The sequence below is a fragment of the Parus major genome, chromosome 8 (assembly GCF_001522545.3).
Source record: "Parus major isolate Abel chromosome 8, Parus_major1.1, whole genome shotgun sequence".
In the NCBI taxonomy this organism is placed as follows: Eukaryota; Metazoa; Chordata; class Aves; order Passeriformes; family Paridae; genus Parus; species Parus major.
In genome coordinates this window covers 6,065,352-6,086,321 of record NC_031777.1, presented here as the reverse complement: position 1 = coordinate 6,086,321, position 20,970 = coordinate 6,065,352, and the positions used below count along the sequence as shown (strand labels likewise).

The 20,970-nt window shown below is 41.1% G+C and overlaps 1 protein-coding gene across 2 annotated transcripts in view; it reads left to right on the top strand.

Moving 5' to 3' along the window:
• The window catches only part of HMCN1 (hemicentin 1), a 177,761-nt gene that overhangs the window by 40,405 nt on the left and 116,386 nt on the right, over nucleotides 1-20,970 (top strand). For both annotated transcript variants that reach the window (XM_015636090.3, XM_015636087.3), the window contains exons 5-10: nucleotides 6,437-6,608; nucleotides 7,748-7,854; nucleotides 10,897-11,017; nucleotides 11,502-11,765; nucleotides 12,025-12,169; nucleotides 15,717-15,838. In XM_015636090.3, the coding sequence (XP_015491576.1) occupies nucleotides 6,437-6,608; nucleotides 7,748-7,854; nucleotides 10,897-11,017; nucleotides 11,502-11,765; nucleotides 12,025-12,169; nucleotides 15,717-15,838 (931 nt within the window). The remainder of the gene's footprint in view (nucleotides 1-6,436; nucleotides 6,609-7,747; nucleotides 7,855-10,896; nucleotides 11,018-11,501; nucleotides 11,766-12,024; nucleotides 12,170-15,716; nucleotides 15,839-20,970) is intronic.

The following is a 20,970-nucleotide window of genomic DNA, read 5'->3' as shown; positions in this document are numbered from 1 at the left end:
TAGGGTTCACAAGTTGATCCCACTTTTCAATGGCCTAAACTGCTGTCAATTCTTGGAAATGACTGATAATTGGTCAGGAGGAAGAACCCCCATCAGCCATCAGCACTTCTAACTTCCCCTCTTTCCTCAGCTTTGCTTTAAAGGTAAAGCTACCCCATGACAAAGTTGTAGTTTTGTTTTCTTGTGCTTTTGGGAGGTAGAAGTGAGCAGATACAGCCATTTGTAGGTGCTAGACAGTACCGTGTTCTGGAGTGGAGCTGGCATGACCTGCTTTCCTGCCTGCTGCTGCTTTCTGAACTTGGTGCTTCCCTGTTTGTAAGAACACCAGCTTCTGTGTGAAACAACAGACTGTCTTGGAATTTTGAGTAAGGTTTTAAGCAGGGGGTTTCAGTAGCCTCTTTCACCCCCTTCCAAATTTCAGCTCCACATTTCTTTTGAGTAAGTAATCATAGAATTGTAAAGTTGTAAAATGTACTGGGTTGCCAGATATCTTGAAGATCATCTCATTCCACCCACTGGAATGGGCAGGGACACCTTCCACTATCCCAGGTTGCTCCAATCCCTGTCCAGCCTAGCCTTGGACACTTCCAGAGATCCAGGGGCAGCCACAGCTTCTCTGGGCACCCTGTGCCAGGGCCTCCCCACATGCGCAGCAGCAGAGGGTGAAATCAGTAGGTGATATTTTTGCAGTGTTTTTTTGAGAGGGAGGGAAAAATGCAGCTTATGGGCACTGGAAAGAGATGCTTAACCAGTGTAAGAGATTGCCTAAGGTGGAAAAAAAGCAAACCCTAAATCACTTTCAGAAGTCTTCCATAGTAACTGCTGAACAATTTATATTAAAGCCAAACCCAAAAGACTGTGCAATTTTAGTGATTATTGACCTTACATAAATCTGTGTCTGCACAAAGTGACTGTGAAAATGAGTTGACCCAAATTGCTGCCATTCCCAGTAAAACCTTCTCTGTGGTTTCAGTTCTGGATCAGCATTGATTCCAAGAAGCACATCCACCAGTGGGTGGATGCAAACAGGACATCTCAAAGAGATCTGATCAGCTGTTTATGGAATAGCCCTCAGGCAGGATCCAGCAGCAATCAAACAATCACAGTTGTGCTCTTTTTCCTCTGAGGAGTTGATGATGTGTAAAGAATGCAGTTTATAAATGCTGAAGCACACTCACCGTTGTGGGCCCAGAGACAGCCAATGCTGGATTGGGGATTAGGGAATAGATACAAAGTCCCTGCTGAGTACCCTGCCAAACAACAACTTGTTTTGTTAAAACATTTTGATTATTCTATCCCCAAAAAACCCAAACAAAGCTATTTTTAGTATATGAAATTTCAAACCATTCCTCTTGTTCTTGCCCTTTGAGCATTAAGTGCAGAGTGAAGCAATATTCTAGGATAGATACAAGGAAACACAGCAAAACAATACTTGATACATATCCAATGCTTGTGTACTGAGAAGACTGTGAAAACTTAGTGCTTTTTTTTTACTTCTGAAAAAACATGTTCTGATTTCAAATCCTACAGTTAACTTGGTTGAAATTATTGGTGATTGACAGAGTTGTGTTGGGTTCAGTCCAGCAAAACATGAAATACATATGTATCTCCACTTTTCTGCTGAAGGTAGCTCATCTAAGAGTCTGGGATGAAGGTCCTATTTTTACAAACTCACTCTGATTTCTGTGCAGTAGATAAATGAGAATATTTATCTAGTCATAGTATCAAGGCCCCATGCCTGGAATATTCAAGGCCCATGCTAGGGCTCTGAACAACCTGGACTATTTGAACGTGTCCCTGCCTATGGCAGGGGGGTTAGACAAGATGAGCTTTAGTGTCTTTTTCATCACAAACCATCATAGGATCATAATATTCTAAAAAAAGTCTTGGAAAGCCTTTATCAAAGTGCTTTATGAAATTATTGAAGTCCTGGCTTTGAAAAGTGTTTCTTTAGGGTGAGATTTCTCTGGTTGCTTTTGCAGACTCAGGGCTTAATTTGCAATAATTGCTCAAAATTTAAATGAATTGCAGAATATCCCGAGCTGGAGGCGGGATCCTTGGAGTCTGCAAGGATCAAGTCCAACCCCTGGCCCTGCAAAGATACCCCAAAAGTCCCAGCCTCTGCATCCCTAAGCAGGGAAGCATTGTCCAAACAGTCCTGGAGTTTTGGCAGCCTTGGGGCCATACCCATTCCCTAGAGAGTCTGGTCAGTGCCCACCACCCCTTGGGGGAAGAACCTTTTCTTGATCTCCAGCCTCACTCTCCCTGGCCCAGCTGCAGCCATTCCCTTAGGTTCTGTTATCGTGACATTAAGAATATGCATCAAGCATGGGTTAAATTCCATTAGGAACAGATTCTCTATTTTCATAACTGTGTCCAGTTTCCAAAAGGTACTAATTTTCACTTGAACTGAAGTTACATTACACCATACCTAATTATCCTTCTGTAAGGAAATTCCTGTAAATGGCTGTGGTGCCCAAAGATTTGTACTGATGCCAGAGGAGGTGTTGAGATGAACTGTGATGATCAGTAGAGGGTGACTATGGTGCTGTGGAAGATAGTGGAGATTTTATTCATTGCCAGTTCAGTTCATGTCTCCAGGTCATTTTGATTGATTGTGACAAAAATTAGTCATTCCTGTGTCTGATAAACTGGCCTGATCAGAGAGCTGGGAGTTCACAAGAACAGACCTGGTGAGTGGTCTTTTTCCATTTCTTTTAGTGTTGAAGCACTTGATTTTTCTTATTTTTAACCTTTCTGTAAGAAGGGAAAAATTCCTGTACTTACGCTGCCTAAAAATACATCTTTCTTTCTGATTTTTAAAATAAGTAGAAATGGATCTTCCATATAAAGAACATTGATGGGAAGAGAACTGAGAATGGCAGAAGGGCACAGCTTAAACTTTGATGGAAGAAGGGGGTGTTGTTGAGTGACTTGAAAGGTGGATGAACCTACATGGGGAAAAAAAAGAGAGTTTGGAATTGGATGAGAAGCCTGTGGATGAGATGAGATGGAGGGTAGACTGAAGACAAGACTGGTAACAGAACATTTAGAAGGGATGGTGCAAAAAGAGTTTTATTGCAGGGAAGGTGCTAAAGGGTATAATCTGTAAGATCACAGGAAATGGAGTCTGGTGGTGTTCACTCATGAGTGGTCTGCTGTAAACAGAGGTCCCTAAACCCACTGGAGTACATCCCATTTCTGCAGGCTCTTAGTCCTCCCAGGGGATGTCAACCCAAGGGTTACACCAACCAGCTTGGGTTGGTGTTACAGGTCCCTGCTGTGTATGACCAGTGTGTGTCTGGATGATGCTGCAGAGGAAGCAATATGAAATCTTGTTTCACTCAGTTAACGGTATAAAAGGCCCTTCTACTGCTTTTCAAGGATACAGTGCAGGTGACAAAGTCAAAAGTCCAAAGTTACAACACAGAATGAAGGTTTCTTGTAAACCTCTGTTTCTTGTCTTCTCCCTATATAGGCGTCATCCATTTTCATAGAAAAAGGAGGAATGGTTTCATGGAAGAAGCAGCTGTATGCTTCTGTTCTGGAGATACATAATGTACTGTGAATGCCAAGCAAAGAAAGGAAAAACAAATAGTTACAGCTGGTCTTTCTCTCTTTTACATGGAATTTGGAGTCTCTGGAAAAAAACAAAACATGATCATGTACCTAAGGTCTGTCATGAGGCAACTGCAGAAGAGCTTTTGAAAGACAGTTGAAAGCAGACAGGCTTAGTTCTTGTGGTTCCTAACTTTGAAGAGCTTTTGATCCAACACTAAAACCTTTCAGTCATGTGGTTTTCATACATGCTATATATATAATTCATGTTTTATTTTTACAGTATTATTTTCTCATGCACTGTCTTAGTTATATTTTTTATGTGCATTTAAAAACATTATTAGAATATTTTTCCTCTTGTGGTGTAAGTATGAACCTAAAATTACTTAAGCAATGAAACAGTTAACCTGAAATCCTGTTGCTTTGACTGCTTGAGAAATATTCTTGAGTCCCAGAATAAACAAATGGGAATAGAGACTGTGCTCCACAGATTTTCCAGGTTTCAGTATGCATTCCAAGAAATGACCTGACAGCAGGGCAGGTTGCAAGAGCAAATTTTTTTGGTAAATGTTGTAATTCATTGCTGTATTTGCCCTTCTCCCTCTAATAATACTCACCACGTTGCATTCTGGCAGAACAACAAAAGCTGCTGTTGTTTTGGGGGCTTTCTGTAAAGGTCCCAGAGGAGAAAAAAAACTATTTCTATACCAGTGTTACAGCAGTATTGCAAACCTCTTTGGAATGACAGGGTTGGGAAATGGATCTCCTAGAATTGCCTACTGAACTTATACAAGCAAGTTGCTGCCAGACTGCAGACAGCTGGGTTGTTCTGTTGCCTTCAATTTTTAGTTTTGATCTTGAGAAACTCTAAGAAACTGAATTCATATGGGTTCATTGAATTTTACAATCCATTTAAAAACTTACCTGTAGATGTGAGATCCTGGAATTAAATGGGAACTTTTCCATGTACCTCATACAAAAAAGTGTCATGCTCATCTCACTGGGAGTAGAACACTAAAATTTCTTTGGAAGCATTTTTGGACCCAGCTGTGTAATATCCAAAGTAGAAATTAAATGAGTTGGATCTTTTTGAAGCCCTGTGATTCCTGTTCCAGGCTTGTCTAAAGCAAACTTGAGTTGCTCCCTAGCTGCTGTCACCAGTGGTTGCACAAACCACAGTTCTCTCTTGGGCCACATTACTGCAGGGCTTTGAGTAGCACAGGCAGTTTTACTGTGATTTTTGGGTGTGCTGTTTTGCAAACATGCCCAAGCACCTAGCTTGTGCACACACTTGGCGAGGAGACACCTGGTCAGTGCTGTTGCACCCTGTACTGGGAGCACTCAGCACAACTCAGGTGGGACATTCCTAAGAGTAGAGGGAGAATCATTAATGCAAACCTGCCCTCACCATTTCTAATGTGTTTTCAATGATGACTTATTTACTCACTTCACTTATTTACTTACTTCATCTTTGAACAAAGGTTGTTGGGCATTTATACTGTAACAGATGAGAACAAGTATGCTTTTATAGGAGGCTGGAATTTAGTTTCTATCACAAAGTCATCAAACACAAAAACCTATGGCATATTTCTATTTTTTAAATGATAAAGTAAGCAAGTAATGCACAATAAACGAGGGGAATGAGGTTCTTTTGTGCAATGTGTTGAATTGGGTCCTAGGTTGAAGGACTTGCCCTGGAGATCCCCCAGGACTGAGGGGTAACACATCCAGGTTGGTTTATTATTGGTTTCCAAGTCTTGAACTGACATAATCAAAAGATGGCTCTCCTTTACAAGATGTTTCTCAATGCCACCATGGTCAACTGCAACTTAATATGACAGTTCAGTATTATTGTGAGTCACATTCATGTTGTTACACAAACCCAATATTACTTCAGTAGGATTTAAAAAATATGCTACAGCTTTGTTACATACAGAGGTGATGCAAAATCATAGTTTGACAAACGAGGTGTGTTTCTGGGGAGGTTGGGTTGGTTGTGTTGGATTTCCCTTGGCTGATTGTCAAGCTCCCTCTCAGCCACTCACTCACCCCTTGCTGAGGAGGAGTGGGTTGAGGAAGCTTCTGGGTTGAGATAAAGACAGGGAAATCACCAGTTGTTGTTGAGGGCAAGACAAAGTTGACTTAAGGAAAATTAATTTGTTGCCAATTAAAAGAGATACTAAAATTATTTCTTCAGATGGTGGGAAGCAAAGACAGGTAGGAACACCTTTGATTCCACTTGCCCAACTCCTCGCCCAATTCATTCTCCCTTTCCCAGTGCCACCAGGAAAGGGGTGTGGTTAGTACACATGGGTTCCTCTTAGCTCCTTTTCCTCCTCACACCCTTCCTCTCCTTCACTGTGGACTCTCCCACGGGCTGCTTTCCCTGGTGTGGGAGCCTCTGTGCCCTGCAGAAACGTACCTTCCAAAGGCGTGTTCCCCTCCACTCCCACCTCTGTGCTGTGCCTAACAGAAATTTGTATTACATGTTTTAGGGGAATAAAACCCTGGGAAGGTCCATAGATAGCAATTACTTAGTACATTTGGATGAGAGAATTTTCCTTGTTGCTTCATGCAACTAATAGTTGATGACCAGAAATATCCACAGGTTTGTATCCCTAATTCCTTTTAAAATTTACCTGTGGTTGTTGTATCCAGAGATGTATCCAGGTGTGCTTGTGTACTCCTTTAACACCATGCTGCCCATGGCTTTGCTAGTATTTTCTACTAAAGTTGCATTTCCTTTAAGTATTCACATTTTTAAAAATAAATCAATATGGAATCTCTACAAGACAGTAGAGACAAGCATTTCAGCAGAAAATATTTCAACAGCCAATACTGCTGACAGTATAGTAACAACTGTTCTTTTCTCTTCTAGGTGTTAAAATGGGTTGAAGAAGCAGTTCAAGCCTCCAAAGTGCATCTCTTGTCTACAGACCATCTGTCCATGGCTGTAAATACTTGGCAGATCCCTTTTGATCCCAGTTTGAAGGAAGTTACAGTGTCCTTGAGTGGTCCTTCGCCAGCAATGGAAATTCATAATCCTTTAGGTGAAGTAATTTATATTTTATTTTGTGACAGTGAAAAAAGGGAAGGAAAAATCCCTTCTCATATTTTATTTTTTTCTCAATATTCCATGGGTTTTTTTTTCATCTGGAGGCAACTGGAAAACTTCTTTATTCTGTCCATCTCAACTCCATCTTCTTTGTTACAGTCTGTCCTTGCATTCTGGATTGCTGGACACTTTGGCCTTTCATCTGTTTTTGTATTCCCTGAACCATCATTTAAGGGTTGTACATGTTCATTGGGTTTTATGTGAGGAAAGTTCAACCATGGTATGGCTTTTTTGAACTGCGAGAACATTCAGAACCAAACCTGTCTCCCCTGCCCATCTCCAGCTGAGCAGTGTGTGATGGGGAATGCAATGACAGATTTGGAACTAATTTGTAATTGAAGCTATTTTGAACAAATCTGTTCTTTATTATTATATTGATGCCTTAGGAACTTGGAACAACACTCCAGAAATAAATTCAGATCATATTTTGTATTCTCTGAATGACTTTTGCCTAAGGATATAGCTTGAGTAGCGTGGAAATATTTTATGCCCAGGATGGGTTCCCTGCAATGTGGTCTGGTCTGTCCTGCACTGTGGCATTCTTGTTTACAGGAAAGATATTTGCTCAGTATCTGTGTTCAAGCCATCACAATGCAGTCCTGGGTGCAAATGTCAGGCTTTGCTGAAGCTGTGACCTCACATCTTTTTTGGCCTTTCTCATAGATTAGCTCCATGCATCTAAATCCATCTAAACACAGTGTCTTAGTAAGAGCATGTCTGTTAGGTTTTGAAAATGGGCATTAGGACATCCCGGTCTCCACTTCCTCTTTCCCTTTAGTCCTGTGAAACAGCCAGATGAGTTTTAGGGCTGATGATTCTTCAGGGTCAGCCATGAGGGAGCAAAATCCCCCTCTAGAGAGCCAATTCCTGCACACAACCACCCACATATAAACGAACATTTTCATTAATCTGTCAAAGAATTATAGGGAATATTGAGTGTTGTAAATGTCATTGACTGCTAAGTAGTGAGAAAGTCAATTATCAGCAATACACTGGTACAAAACAACAATATTGTATTTACTCTCTGCTTTTTTTAAGCAATATTGTATTTACTTCCTGTTTCTGTTTTTCCAGGCAAGCAGCTCAGTAAAGGATCAGGTCTGAATGAATTGCTAAATATCCACAACTCTGCAAAGGTAGTAAATGTCAAAGATCCAGAGCCTGGAACATGGACAGTTAAGGTAAAGTTATTGCAGATTACATGTAGATTGTCCTGTAGCATATTAAGGGGGTTGTGTAGGTTGTATAATGATTTCATATGTTATTTATCACAGATACTCATAGCTGAGTCTGTGTTACAGTAAATATCCTGTGATCTTGTATTTAATATTGTTGTATACCTCTTTATGTAAGTAAAGCTGCATGATCCTAGCTTTCCTAAATAGATATGGAAACAATCCTACTGGTGTAGATCCTTTCTGACTGAACTATTCTATTGTAGCAGTGTAAATACTCCATAGTCATTTTTGGAGGGGAAGGCACCCGGGTGAGGCACTTTATAGGCAGTGCTGAATGGATGCTGCTCTGCATTGTCCCTGCCCTAAGCACAGAGGTGCTTTGAAAAGGATCATTAATTCACACACAGTCCTGGGGGAAGCTGTTGATCCTGCTGCAGAACTGCAGCTACAAAAGCATGTTGAGCTCAGCAGCTCTGGGGAGAATTGTTTGAATGTCTGTCTAGGACTGGGGGCTTATCAAATGAGGGATAGGGACTTTGTATATGGGCAGATAGTGATGTGACAAGAGGGGAAAAAAACCCCAAACTGACAGAGGGCAGGGCTGGATGGGCTATTGGGAAGGAATTGTTCCCTGTGAGGGTGGGGAGGCCTTGGCCACAGGGTGCCCAGAGAAGCTGTGTCTGCCCCTCTGGGTCCTGGAAGTCTCTGAGGCTAGGCTGGATGAAGCTTGGAGCAACCTGGGCTAGTGGAAGGTGTCCCTGCCTATAGCAGGGTGACCTTTTAAGGTCCCTTCCAATTCCATGATACTATGACCAAAAGTGCTGCAAATTCCAGTACAGAGACAACCTGGTGGGCCGTTAAAAATAAAAAGGTTTGGGTCCTGTTCAACATGGTAACGTGAGCCACATTGGATCCCGAGACCTTTTCCTACAGTCAGGGCGTTAGGATTCACTTCTGTCATTTGTTGGAGACTTCTAGGTTGAGGGATCAGTGCAGCAAATATCTAGTGCCCTGCAGCCCAGAGGGACAGTGCAGGAAGTGCCCTGTGTGCTCTCGGCTGTGTGGTGTGAGCTGAGCCACCCGTGTGTGCCAGCACCCACGTGCTCAAGCACCAAGCGGGGAGGAGTGCGTGCTTGGGGTGGCACACCTGCAGAGCCAACAGTTTTCTCTTGCCCAGGCTGCCACTGCTGGCATGCACTCCTGGTGGTGGGACAGCAGCCTTGTCAAGCCATCAGGCTGCTCCTGCAGGGAGGGCCTGGGAGTTTTTCTGGTGGTTGGGATTTGGGTGGGTTTTGGGTTTTTTTCTAAGCTCAGCATAATGCTGTCTCCAGCTCTATGGAGAGCATGGATAAAACATTCAAGTTGCTTTATGTTGCATGAAAAAAGAAATGAAGAAAATCTCTTGAATATGTAGTTGAAATATTAATTTAAATTTTATGAGCAAGCCAGGTCATGCATTTCTTAGATTTGTGTATTTTGGGAAATTTTTTGATGTTGTTTGCAAGACAGGAAAGTGTCTCTCACAAATATGTAATTGCTCCTTTGATTATCCTCATCCAGCCTGGGAGAGGAAACACTAATGTACAGTCTCTGCAATCCATGTTCAACTACAAATAATGAGAAAAGACCTAAAGATAATTGGAAAGCAGTCCTGTGTGATAAAACTAATTCCTGATGTTTGCCTAAAGACCCCCCAGCTCCTAGACATGACAGTGAGAGATGTGATTATTGTTACTAGGAAATGGTAAAATTTTATAAGGTTATTCTGGCCTTAAAACTCACAAATATCCAAAGGTCTGAGTAATTCATAAAGAAATTTTTTTTTTATTTTTCTATGTGTTCTCTCAGCTTTAGTCACTGGTTTGGTTTATTTATACAAAGATTTTTAAGACTTCAGACTTAAGCTTTATGAAAATTTTATTCACACCATAAACTCCTTATGCAGATTCACCAAGCTATAAAACAGAACTTTATCACTGAGTTTATCTAATGAAATTTTAACTGGCAATTAACACTCAATACCTTGAATTGTTTGGCACAATTAAATATTTCTTTATATTGTTAACAGCTGACTTATATAAAAAAGGTTTTAGTGGTGCTATTTCTGAGGTGAAAAGCTAGCTAAATAGAAGGAAATATGTTGCTTTGATCAGTTAGACATTGCTTTTTCATGGTGTCTAATGTCCCAAGGCTGTTACTTTTAAGAAACAACTGTTTAATTTGATACGCACATGCAGTGATGGCAGAGGGGTTACTCTGGAGTAACCTCTTCCAGAGAGCTGCAGGAATTTGAGAATGGATTGGGTAAAACTCCAGGGAAAGCTCACTGGAAGCTTCCAGACAAGGTTGTAGAAGTAGATGAGGAGGATATGCCTTGGGTTCCTGTACACCTTTGGCAAGTACCAGCTGACCTTTCTTTCTCTGCATATTATCATAGGAAGTGACTTAAAATTACTTTGATTTGTCATCTTTAAGATGAAAGACTTGCATTAAAGCAGCTGTACTCTACAGAACATGAAGCTCAGGCTGTTCAAGGGTGATGGATGGGTGGAGGTTGTTCTTATTTTTTTTTTTTGCTGGTTGAAGCAGAATGACAAGGTGAGGGTACAAGGGTAGAGACCAAAGGGAACAGGTACCTATTCACCCTCTACTTTCCCCTTGGCTGGAGAAGAGATGGACCTTTAAAGCATAGATAGTTTTTTCTGGAGTTCTGATTAACACACTATTTTCTAGTAGAGTTTGTAATTGTCAGGTTTGAACTCCCAGACCACTCCCATTACACGCATTGGCACATGACAAGGAGTTGTTGATTTATTGATATGATTTACTTCCAAGACAAACTGGCTGCCTTTGCTGACACCACAGTTGTAGTGCCTGGATGTGAAAGCAAAGCTTTATTCAAGGTGCTTTTCCTTACAACTTCAGCCATGAGGCTCTTCTGTGTGCTGCTGTTAACTATGCTGGAGTCAGTCCCTGAGCTCAGGGGCTGGCTCACCTTCTGTGCAGTGCCTGCAGTACTGATTCCATGTGCTGGCTGTTTTTCAGACCTCGAGCAGTGGGAGGCACTCTGTGCGCATCACAGGGCTCAGCACCATCGACTTCCGAGCTGGCTTCTCCAGGAAGCCCACCTTAGACTTTAAAAAAACATCCAGCAGGCCAGTGCAAGGTTTGTTTCCACTTTAGTCCACATTAAATAGCTTCAGGCCCCCAGAATTGAATAGAGCTCTATGATGAGCTTTGTGATAGCTCTGGAGATGCTGTGGGTTGGTTCCTGGGGGTGCTTCGTATCTGTGTGACATAAATACAGATATTTTTAATGTTGCCTCAAAATTGCAGTGCTGTTTCTGTTAGTTCTGGAGCTTCAGAAAAAGGCCTTGGCCCAGGTGCATGGGGACAAATTAATAAAGAAGCTGCTATTTTAGAAACACCTGTTTAAATCAGTAATTTAAACTCTCCCCAGCTGGGTCTCCTCACAGCTAATAAGCAGAGCTCAGCTCAGTACAATTTAGCCTTTGCCTACTCAATGGGTGAGGGCTGAAGCTGAATGCTGCATTCATGGGGTAGTGAGCTATGCAGATAGAATATAATCTTTCATGTTTTAGTTATCTGTTTTCTTTAGCACTTAAAATAGTGTGTTTCTGTTTTTCTAGGGATTCCTACCTTCATGCTGCTGAATACTACAGGGATCCTGCCTCCAGCTAGAGTAGACCGACTGGAACTTCTGAGCATTACAGGGGAACTCCTTAAGACCTTGCCTGTGAAATACTATCCTGACAGAAAGCCCTATGGACTATGGAATATTTCTGACTTCATTCCACCAGATGAAGCTTTTTTTGTTAAAATAATGGGCTATGACAAGGATGATTATCTTTTTCAGAGAGTTTCAAGTGTTTCATTTTCTAGTGTTACTCCTGGTAAGAGACTTTAACTTGAATTGACTCCTCATCTGTCTCCTCTGAATCAGTTAAAATTGAGATCTTGTGTGCTTTTATAATTTAAGCTTTTTATAACTTATGTGGTCTTTCCTTCCAAATTTCTGTCTCTTGTTCATGATGGTCAATACTTATTAAGTGAAGCTTTATCAGAAATTGAGCTTCCTTTTTAATAAAAGGAAAGGAGGGGATCTGTGTTAGTAGCTGATAATAGAATCTGGGGAATGTTTTCTTTCTTTAGATGCCCCCAAAGTTACAATGCCCATGAAGACTCCAGGGTATTATTTGCAGCCAGGCTCTGTTCCTTGCCATGTTGAAAGCCTTATACCTTTTACTCAACATTTTACTAAAAATGGAGTAAAACTGGGAGTGGATCAGTTCTTCAAGTAAGTCGTGATTTTTTTTGCAATGCTGCTTCGTTTCCTATTTATAGCTTATGATTTCTATTATTATGTACTGCTATGTGCTGTCTACATCCTGCTACTTCCAGTCTGTTATTTTTTATGCTCTTCATCAGGGAGGCTGTATTTTATGAAGATATTGGTAATATTTATATATAGAGAGAGATATATCTATGTATGATATATAGCAGAGGGTGTACATGCTGTACATGTGGTGGGATTTATAAAGTTCTGGCCTAAATTCCCCTCAGATGTGTGCTCTGAAATTATGATAAACTGGATCTAAAAGTCTAGAAATCATATAGTTTTAATTTATATTTTAAAAAGTTATTCAAGATTGGTAACTAGCTTTGTTTATGAAACACATCCCTCACTCTGGCCCCAGTGATACTTAGATGACTGGACATACATGAATTTGTTTGATTTTTATTGCCTTTCATGGATGCCCTAGAAGTATGTCCTGACCTGCCCTAGAAAATTTCATCTTCAGAAAATCTCTCAAAATAGCAAAACTTATGTGGAATATCCAGAAGGCTCTTCAGATTTCTGTATAGAAAAAGAATCTTGTGCCCTTTCTCTGTAGGATGAGAGAATAATAATAATAATAAAAAGGTAAATTAGTTAAAATACTCATAAAGTGTCCCTTTTAATTCTGTTTGTAAAACCTAAAGGAAACTGTGCGCTAGCAAGCACTGTCAGCAACCTCCTGTGCAGCCTGAAGCACCTCAGGAGCAGACTGAAGAGTAACTTACGTATTTCCCAGCAGGCACAGCATACCCAAGTAAACACATCCTGCACCTGCCTTGTGCACTGCTGGCAGTGGGAAATGCTGCAGCTTGGTGTGGTTTGGGTTTTAATGAGGTGCGACTGACACATAGTCGGCCCCAGCACAGCACATACTTGGGCTGCTGTGTAATGTTTTCCATTCCTTAGGTATCAAACCCCATGCTTCTCCTTGTTCTTCACACACCTAGCACCACTAATTCAGCTGCATTTTTCTTTTTTCTGTTACAGAAGTGTCATTATGAATGAACACGTCATCCAATTTAATTTAACAAAACATATCTCGAGCCAAATATTGTTCACAGTTAAATAGGATCTACTTCAGCTTGGTTTTTTTGCCTCTTACTTGTAGTGAAGTTCCAGGCAGGGTTTGTCCAGCTTAGTAGTTCAGTGCACGTTTGAACTCCAGTATTCCTCTGCACTGAATAAGGTTTGTTTTGGTATCCAGATGTCTTTACTCAACTATTTTAATATTTATTTCAAAACCTAAATGGTTTACAAATTGAATATTGAAAATATTTCTGTTGTGACAGTTGTCTATGTGAAGATACCCTTAGAATAACTACAGGTTCAGGGTTCATGAAGAGAACAGACTTTGAAATTCAAATACATTTTTACTTTGGTTCCAGAGGTACTACTGTCAGCTGCAATAATAATTCCTAATTTTAAATAAGTACCATATGTTAGGAAGAAAAAACTTTTGTAAAATTGTAGCACCTTTGTCTTTCTACATTTCTTCATCCTATGGTAGTGTAGTAAGAAAACTGGATTTTGCAGTGCATTTTTGAGCAGCCTGATATAGGAGGTCAAGAGCAATAGCTGAGCACCTCATGTCAGTGGAAACTGAGCATGAAAGTGTCTTTACAATCCATTCTGTATTATAAACAGCAGATCTCACTAATCCTTCAGAGTTTAGAATCAGCAAAAATAAGACATTAAATTCTGATGAGAGGCGATTCATGTAGTTGATCAAAACAACAATCATGATATTCACTCATAATCAACTGATATTTGTGGTTGCTATTCAAATCTAGTAAACCATGCAGAATATGTCTCTCCAGACCATGTGCTAGGTAGTGAAATGATAGGTTTCATTTCTCCCTGTGAGCCACAGCCTTTGTCTGGTGAGTTCCCAGCTGGGTTTGGAGCAGCATGGAGTGGGGTGTCCAGGAGGTGAGGTGCAGTACAACCCAAGCACCACTGTGCTCTCTGCAGTGACTGAGAAACCAGAGTTTGAATGTTTGTAGTTACTCAGCTTCCCAGATAAACAGCCTAATTATCAGATTGCATCTACAGTAAAATGAATTTGGTAGGTTATGGTAGTGCTGGAAGGTGCTGAGTTATCCCCTGACATATGCTGTGACTTGTGTGCAGTTACAGCCCTTCACCTAGTGCCCATGTGTGGAGCAGATGCCCTGACATGTTAGTCCTTGCTGCCAGTGTTGGCCTGATTTTTTTTTTTTTTTATTAATTTTTCTTTAATAGTCCACCACAGGTCTATGTTTTGCCAAGCTGTTCTACCCCTGGGCACATTTTCCTTTGTGCTTCTGTTCTCAGGGCTTCCACAGTTGACATCTGGTGTGTAGCATGAGTAAGGAAGGAAGCGGAACATGATTGCCTAACCTCACTTTTAACACACTTTCCATGAAATAGAGGAGTTTCTCACTCATTATTTGGAAGAAACACCACCTTATTCTTTAGTTCTGGCAGTTGCTGCCATGTCCATGTGCCAGCATTGCACTGGGAAGTGTCAGAGATTTGAAGTATGATACATTAGGTTATCTAGAATAAGTATACAGTAAGAGGGAACAAATAGAAAGCCATTTAAGGTCACTGTACACTGTTTTCGATTGTCTGTCCCATGGTGCTACAGCATTAAGCCTCCATGCATATTCCAAGTCTCTTATTCCTTCTGTATCCTTTAAGGGCTAATAAATCAATCTATTCAGACTAACAAAGGGGTCATTAAAGTAGTGTTTTCCTGTAATGTGGCAATGACTTGCCAAAGCTCTCCCAGATATTTTAGTGCTTATCAGTTTTGTTTATCTGCCATAGCAACAGGCCATGGGGAGCACTGGGACACTGCAGAACCACTGGTTTGCTCATTTATGTCATTCTCCATGTGTCTGTAGCACCAGGAGTTTATAAAATGTGGTTTTGAATTATGAGAAACTGCGAATGTTTGTTTTGAAGCACATGTAAGCAGCCTGTGTAGCTACAATTTTACCCCCTTCTTGCTTTCACACTGTGTGTGATACCAACATGGTGTTAACGTCTAGCAGCCTTGGCTTTGCAGGGATCTAGAGAAAACCTGCAGTGGTTCTCTGGATTAATATGTACCTTTGAGTTTGGGAAGCTCAGATGGGAGGATGAGACCTTGTTGCCTTTGCTGGCGTGGGGTTGGTACCATGTACTGGCTCTGCACAGAAATTCTCCGGCTTCAAGGAGTCTGTCTTCTCAGTTGGTAAATAGAACAGCGCACAAGCAGCTGAGGGAATGACAGCAAATACACTGTCTTTGGTATTGTGTGACAACTGCTGACTTGTTAAAGGTTTATTTTTTGATGTGCTAGTGGGACATTCTGCAAAATCTTATGAGAAAGTATCATCTGTAAAGTGATACTCAATTTGCTTCATCACAGGGTCTGTCTTGCCTCTTAATGACTGTGAAACTCTCCTGTGTCTGCAAGCCAAGCTGGTGTAACTCTTGTTTCTTTGAGGGATTCAATGAGTGCCCTTTTCTCCTGCAGAGAATCATCCAGCATGAGCTGGGACATTGCCCAGGTGTCCGTGTCCGACGAGGGCTTTTATGAGTGCTTGGCCACCAGCACTGCGGGGATGGGACGTGCGCAGACATTCCTCGATGTGTCAGGTGTGTCCCAGCCACCCTTCTGGGTTGAATTTTTTGGGCTCAAACACTTAAGAAAAGCACATGGGGGTGATAAAATACATTCTCAGTTTTAAGTGTATTTTTAATTTCTGTGTTTTTAACTCACCCATGTCTGTAAGTGAGCTGTGGTTTATTCAACAAACCTATTTTCAATATCAAAGTTGGTTTGGTTTTAGTTCCTGCTATCATTTGGATTTGCAGAATAGATCTGACCTAGAGAATCCAAAACTTTTAAATCTCAGATTTCAATTGTTTTAATTTTTATTTCACTTTGTAGCAGTTATGTGTTGGCTTGATTGTATGTATGTGTTATCTGATAGACAAGGAAGTACGAAAGTTGTGTTCAAATTTTTGCTTTCTTGCAGTACAAAATTCAGTAAATTGTTGGAAATCTCATCTGTTACCTTGAATTTCTTAAAAGTGGTAATAAAGATGAGGAAGTAAAAATAGGGCTAATCACAAAAATAATTTTGAATAAGCAGTAGGCTTATTTCTGTCTGTGAGTGGGTGGATGAGACCCCTGCCCATACTATAGCACATTTTGTCACTTAATTTTTCACAGTTGCAATGCAGCCAGAGTGAGAAGGAAAAATAATTTCTGGTTTGTAGCAAAGATCTGTATACATCTGTATATAGCTATATAGCCTTGTGTTGGTGTTGATCAGATGAGAGTCTTGGAACAAGTGAAAGCTGTTGCTGGTGAGCTTGAGAAACACTGGAACGATAATCTTCTGTGACAGGGAGGAATGGGAGAACTCAGAACATTTTCAACTCAGGGTTTCATTAATGGCTTGAAATTAAAGTTGTCTTGCCTCCTTATGTCCTCCTATTCCAGGTAAATTAACCTGGATTATGAGTCACAGAATCACAAAACGATTCAGGCTGGAGGGACCTTTGGAAGTTACCTAGTCCCATTCACTGTTCAAACAAAATTAGCTTCCAAGCTTGATGATGTTTTCAAGGAACTTGTCGAGTCAGTCTTTGAATGTCCCCAAGGGTGGAGATTTCACAAGTTCATGGGCAGCCTTCAGTGCTTAACTGCCCCCACTAGGGAAATGTTTTGTATGTCTGGTCTGAATTTCTTCTGCTGCATGTCATGAACAAAGTATGAACAAAGACTCTCTTTTGTTTTCCTCTCCTGTGCCCTGAGAATACTCTAATTGTGTATTCACTAAAAAACCCTCTCAGTAGCTGAACAGTATGGCTCCATAATCCCTGACCTTCCCTTTTCCAGAAAAAGATGTTCCTTTCATTGTACTATGAGCAAATTCAAAGAAACCAGTGTGATAGCATTGATTTTATGCAAGGCAGAGTTTGTAGAGAAATAGCCCTCTTGGACAAAGGGATGAATTTGAGGAGAGGAACATCCTTTTTATTCACACGAAGTAGTGAGTAGAATGTAACAGTAACATCTGTGCTTACCCAGGTCCTGGTTCTAGAGCACTAGTTTGTATTTTGGCCACAAAAATCCTTCAAACAGAAAGGATATTCCCAGATGCTTATTTCAAACTACGGCTTGGAGGGCAAGCAATTGTGGGCATAACGATTCTCAGTCTGGAAGCTGCAACCATTCTCCTCATCAAAGAGAAACGTGAATGAGAATCCTGACCTTTTTCTTGTGATGTTGATAGCACTTGAAAGCCAACACTAATAAGGGGAAAAATCCCATATCCCCTCATTTACAAAGCACGAGAGATGGCCTGGAACTGAGTCACTATATAAACATGAAAATTTGTTCTGTTCAGAGCCCTACAGAGGATTAATGGCAGGGAGATACTTTGAAATCCTTGTGTACAAACATTTGCAAGAAAATTACTTGAAAATTCTTCTTGAAGCAAAGTAAACAATATTTTCAAGTGTTCTTGGCTTACCCAGCTGACAGACAGTATATCACAGATAATCCATTCTGGCGACTGCTGTGTGAAAGGTATTGGATCTGTGCCAATGTTTTCTCATTTTGCAGAAAGCAAACACTTGAGTTTGACTTTTTTTTTACTCCTATTAAATCTTAAAAATGTCAAATGGCTCATTAGCTTGTGCAGCAGCCTAACTGAAGGACCAGTAAACTGCTGGGGAATGGCTGACTGTGGGCAGAGGCTGGGGTAGTCCAAAACTTGTGTTGTCCCACTGGATTGGCAGTCAAAAGATGGGGATTCCAGTCCTGTACTGGCTTCATCTCTCTCTTTCCTGAGTTTAGGTAACATATTTGATGATAAGCCTGTGGAAAGCAATAGAAGATTTACTGTTTCTTCCAAACACCCCAAACCTGAAAGTACAGGGGAGAAACTCCATTCAGTAAGCAAGTGTAGCTTCCCCTGACTCTCCTCTGCATGGGTTAAAGTCTACGGGTTTGGCAATGGGGGCAATTGTTGTCCAGTCTGTGTTTGTAAAGAGGAAGAGTTGCACACTCAGCACACAGTGCTGTGCAGGGATCCAGCATGGAGCTTGTGAACCTCATTTGAGACCTGCCCAGGAGACCTTGAGGAGGAGGATTTATGGCTGGTTCTGAGCTTAGGAGTAATTTTAACCCTTAAGAAATTGAGATTTTTTTTATTATTATTATTTTTTTTAGTTCCCTGTTATCCTTGGTTTTTTAGGATAGTTGTATTTTAATGTGTACTGATAAAGATTTGGTCTTGTTCTTACAGCTGTCTTATTTCTGCACAAGCATCCCTCTCAGTGTTATTTATTGGAGTGGGGTTTTCTTTGTTCAAGAACCAGTCTGAGGAAAACCAAATGGAATATGTGTGGTATTTTAATGGGATTGCATGAAGTCATAAATAATTCATTTTCTTTCTTGAAATGTGTCCTCCTTGATCAGTTATATCTCAAGGAGGAGCAGAATGACTATTGCTATTTTAAGCATTTGTGGTTTCAAAGTTTAACTTCAGTAGAAAATTACTGCATCTGCTTTCTTCTGGGAGCATGATAGAACTGTACAGGTGGGTCAGGTAGAAAGCAGATAAAAAATACTGGGAGTTACAACATAAAATGTGTACAATAAAAGATAATGAAATTCCCAGAGATTTGAGTGGAAGTGAGAATTGAGGGAAGTTGTACATAGCTGTAGGAATTCCTCCTGCCTGGCTGCCAGAGCTCATCCCATGTACCCTGGGACACCTGGTGTGTGGAAGCGCAGCACTGCCTGAGGTCACTGTGGGCTGCAAGAGCTGGGGCTGGGACCCCAGGCCCCCCCAGGAGCTGGTGCCACTGGCATGGGTTTCCTAAACCCCTGGTCTGACTCCAGCAGCTGGCACCCAGTCTATGCACACCAGTCCCCTGGTAGCTGGCACTTAATATTAGTAGGGATACAGAGAAGGGACAGGAATTGAGGTTCCCCTGGGAGACTTACAGAATTGATTTACTAGTGAGAGAGGACAAGCTGTGCTGGTCAGGCCAGGGCTGGGGCAGACAGGGCACTGCTTGGTGGTACTTTATAGGGGACAGGCCCCTTTTATGCCCCTCCCTGCCTATTCCTCCCTTTTCTCCTCTCTGATTCACTTCCCTGCATATTCCTTTGTTGAAAGACCCCCGAGCTATTCACCAGTCTTCACAGAAGTAATTGTGAATGCCGTTTATTTCTATCTTTAGCACACCTTTTATAGGGTTTTACAGGGTCTGCGGGCAAAGCAAGCTACTATTGGCTAAGACACACAAGTTTACATATTTTCCCCTACACACAAGGATATTGTTTTGCTTTACTCTCTCTTCTGCAGGAAGGTTTCAAGGATTTTAGCCCTTAATATCACGACTTATTTCAAAGGCTGGTTTGCGCATACAGGCCTTTACTAATATATAAAATACAGCAACAATTCCCCCTTTCTCTTTTTGCACAAACCAGGCTTTGGATAAGATAACACACAAGTTAGACTGTCATCTCAATTAACATCATAAGTAAAGTCCGTCCCCCTTCTAGCACAAGAGACCTCAACCATCTGGTGATGCCCCAGCTGGCGAACCAACTTCCAGTGGGGTCACTATCTTCTTTCAGGGCATGTAACCCATCCTGTAGCTGTTGTAGTTGCTTATGGATGGAAGCTGAATGATCAGTAAGATCCAAGCAGCACATGCCTTCAAACTCCTCACAACCATGTCCTTGTGCTAAGAGCAAAAGGTCAATTGCACCTTGATTTTGTAATACTGCATGATGTACGCTACTCACATCGGCTGAAAGCTCACTTAACATTGTGGATGTTAAGCTCAATCCTTCCTTAGTCTAACAAGTGAGCCTTTTTAGAGTTGTTAGGCCTTAATTCATTCAGACTTCGCTTTGACTGTTTGATATTCTTTATTTTGCTAGCTACATTCAGCAATTGATGTACGCTTGGGTGGAACAAATTAAGTTTCCCAAGATAACAGGGTCTTCTGTGGACTAGCAGGAATCTAATTCCATGCTCTATCTCCACAGATTAGGAATACGGAAGTAAGTAATCGCTTTGGCAATTGTCTTGTGAGATTGCACCGCGAATAAAGGCTTTACTTTCAATGGTAGTAACGAGATCAGCTATAGGGCTGACAGCAGCTCAGTGCTACATTACTTTGTTAGAATGACTTTTTGTCGGAGGTTCAAACATTATCCATCCACCTGAGGTATTGGTGGAACTTAACAAATCTAATTCTTCTGAGGGTTGTAACATTGAGAACTTTGGTAATTTTTGCTTGCCAACAGGCTTCAAGTTGTCTTAATGTGAAGCCAGCAGTGCGACTGCACTCTTGCAGCACTGCCAATCGATTCAATCGAGTCTCATTACTAATTAAACCTTTAAATGCTGGAGGATCCCATTCAGGGACTCCTACGAGACAGGTGCGAAAGGATCTCCAGGGCTGGCTAGGCTTAGACACATTGACCTTTGGCCAGTTCAATGTGCCAGAGTGACCCATATGTTCTGTTGCCTTTGGATGTTAGTTAGCAGACAGTTGGACATGACTATACACATCACAATTACCATAAGCAGTTTGTTCCATGTAAATGACACCATACTTACAAACTCACAGCTAAAACTTCAATCATTAAATGAACTTTCAAAGATGCTTACACTAGCTCTTGAAGGGGGAATACTTATACTTTATCCTAACATAACAATTACTACACAGGCTAAACTCTTTATCTTAAA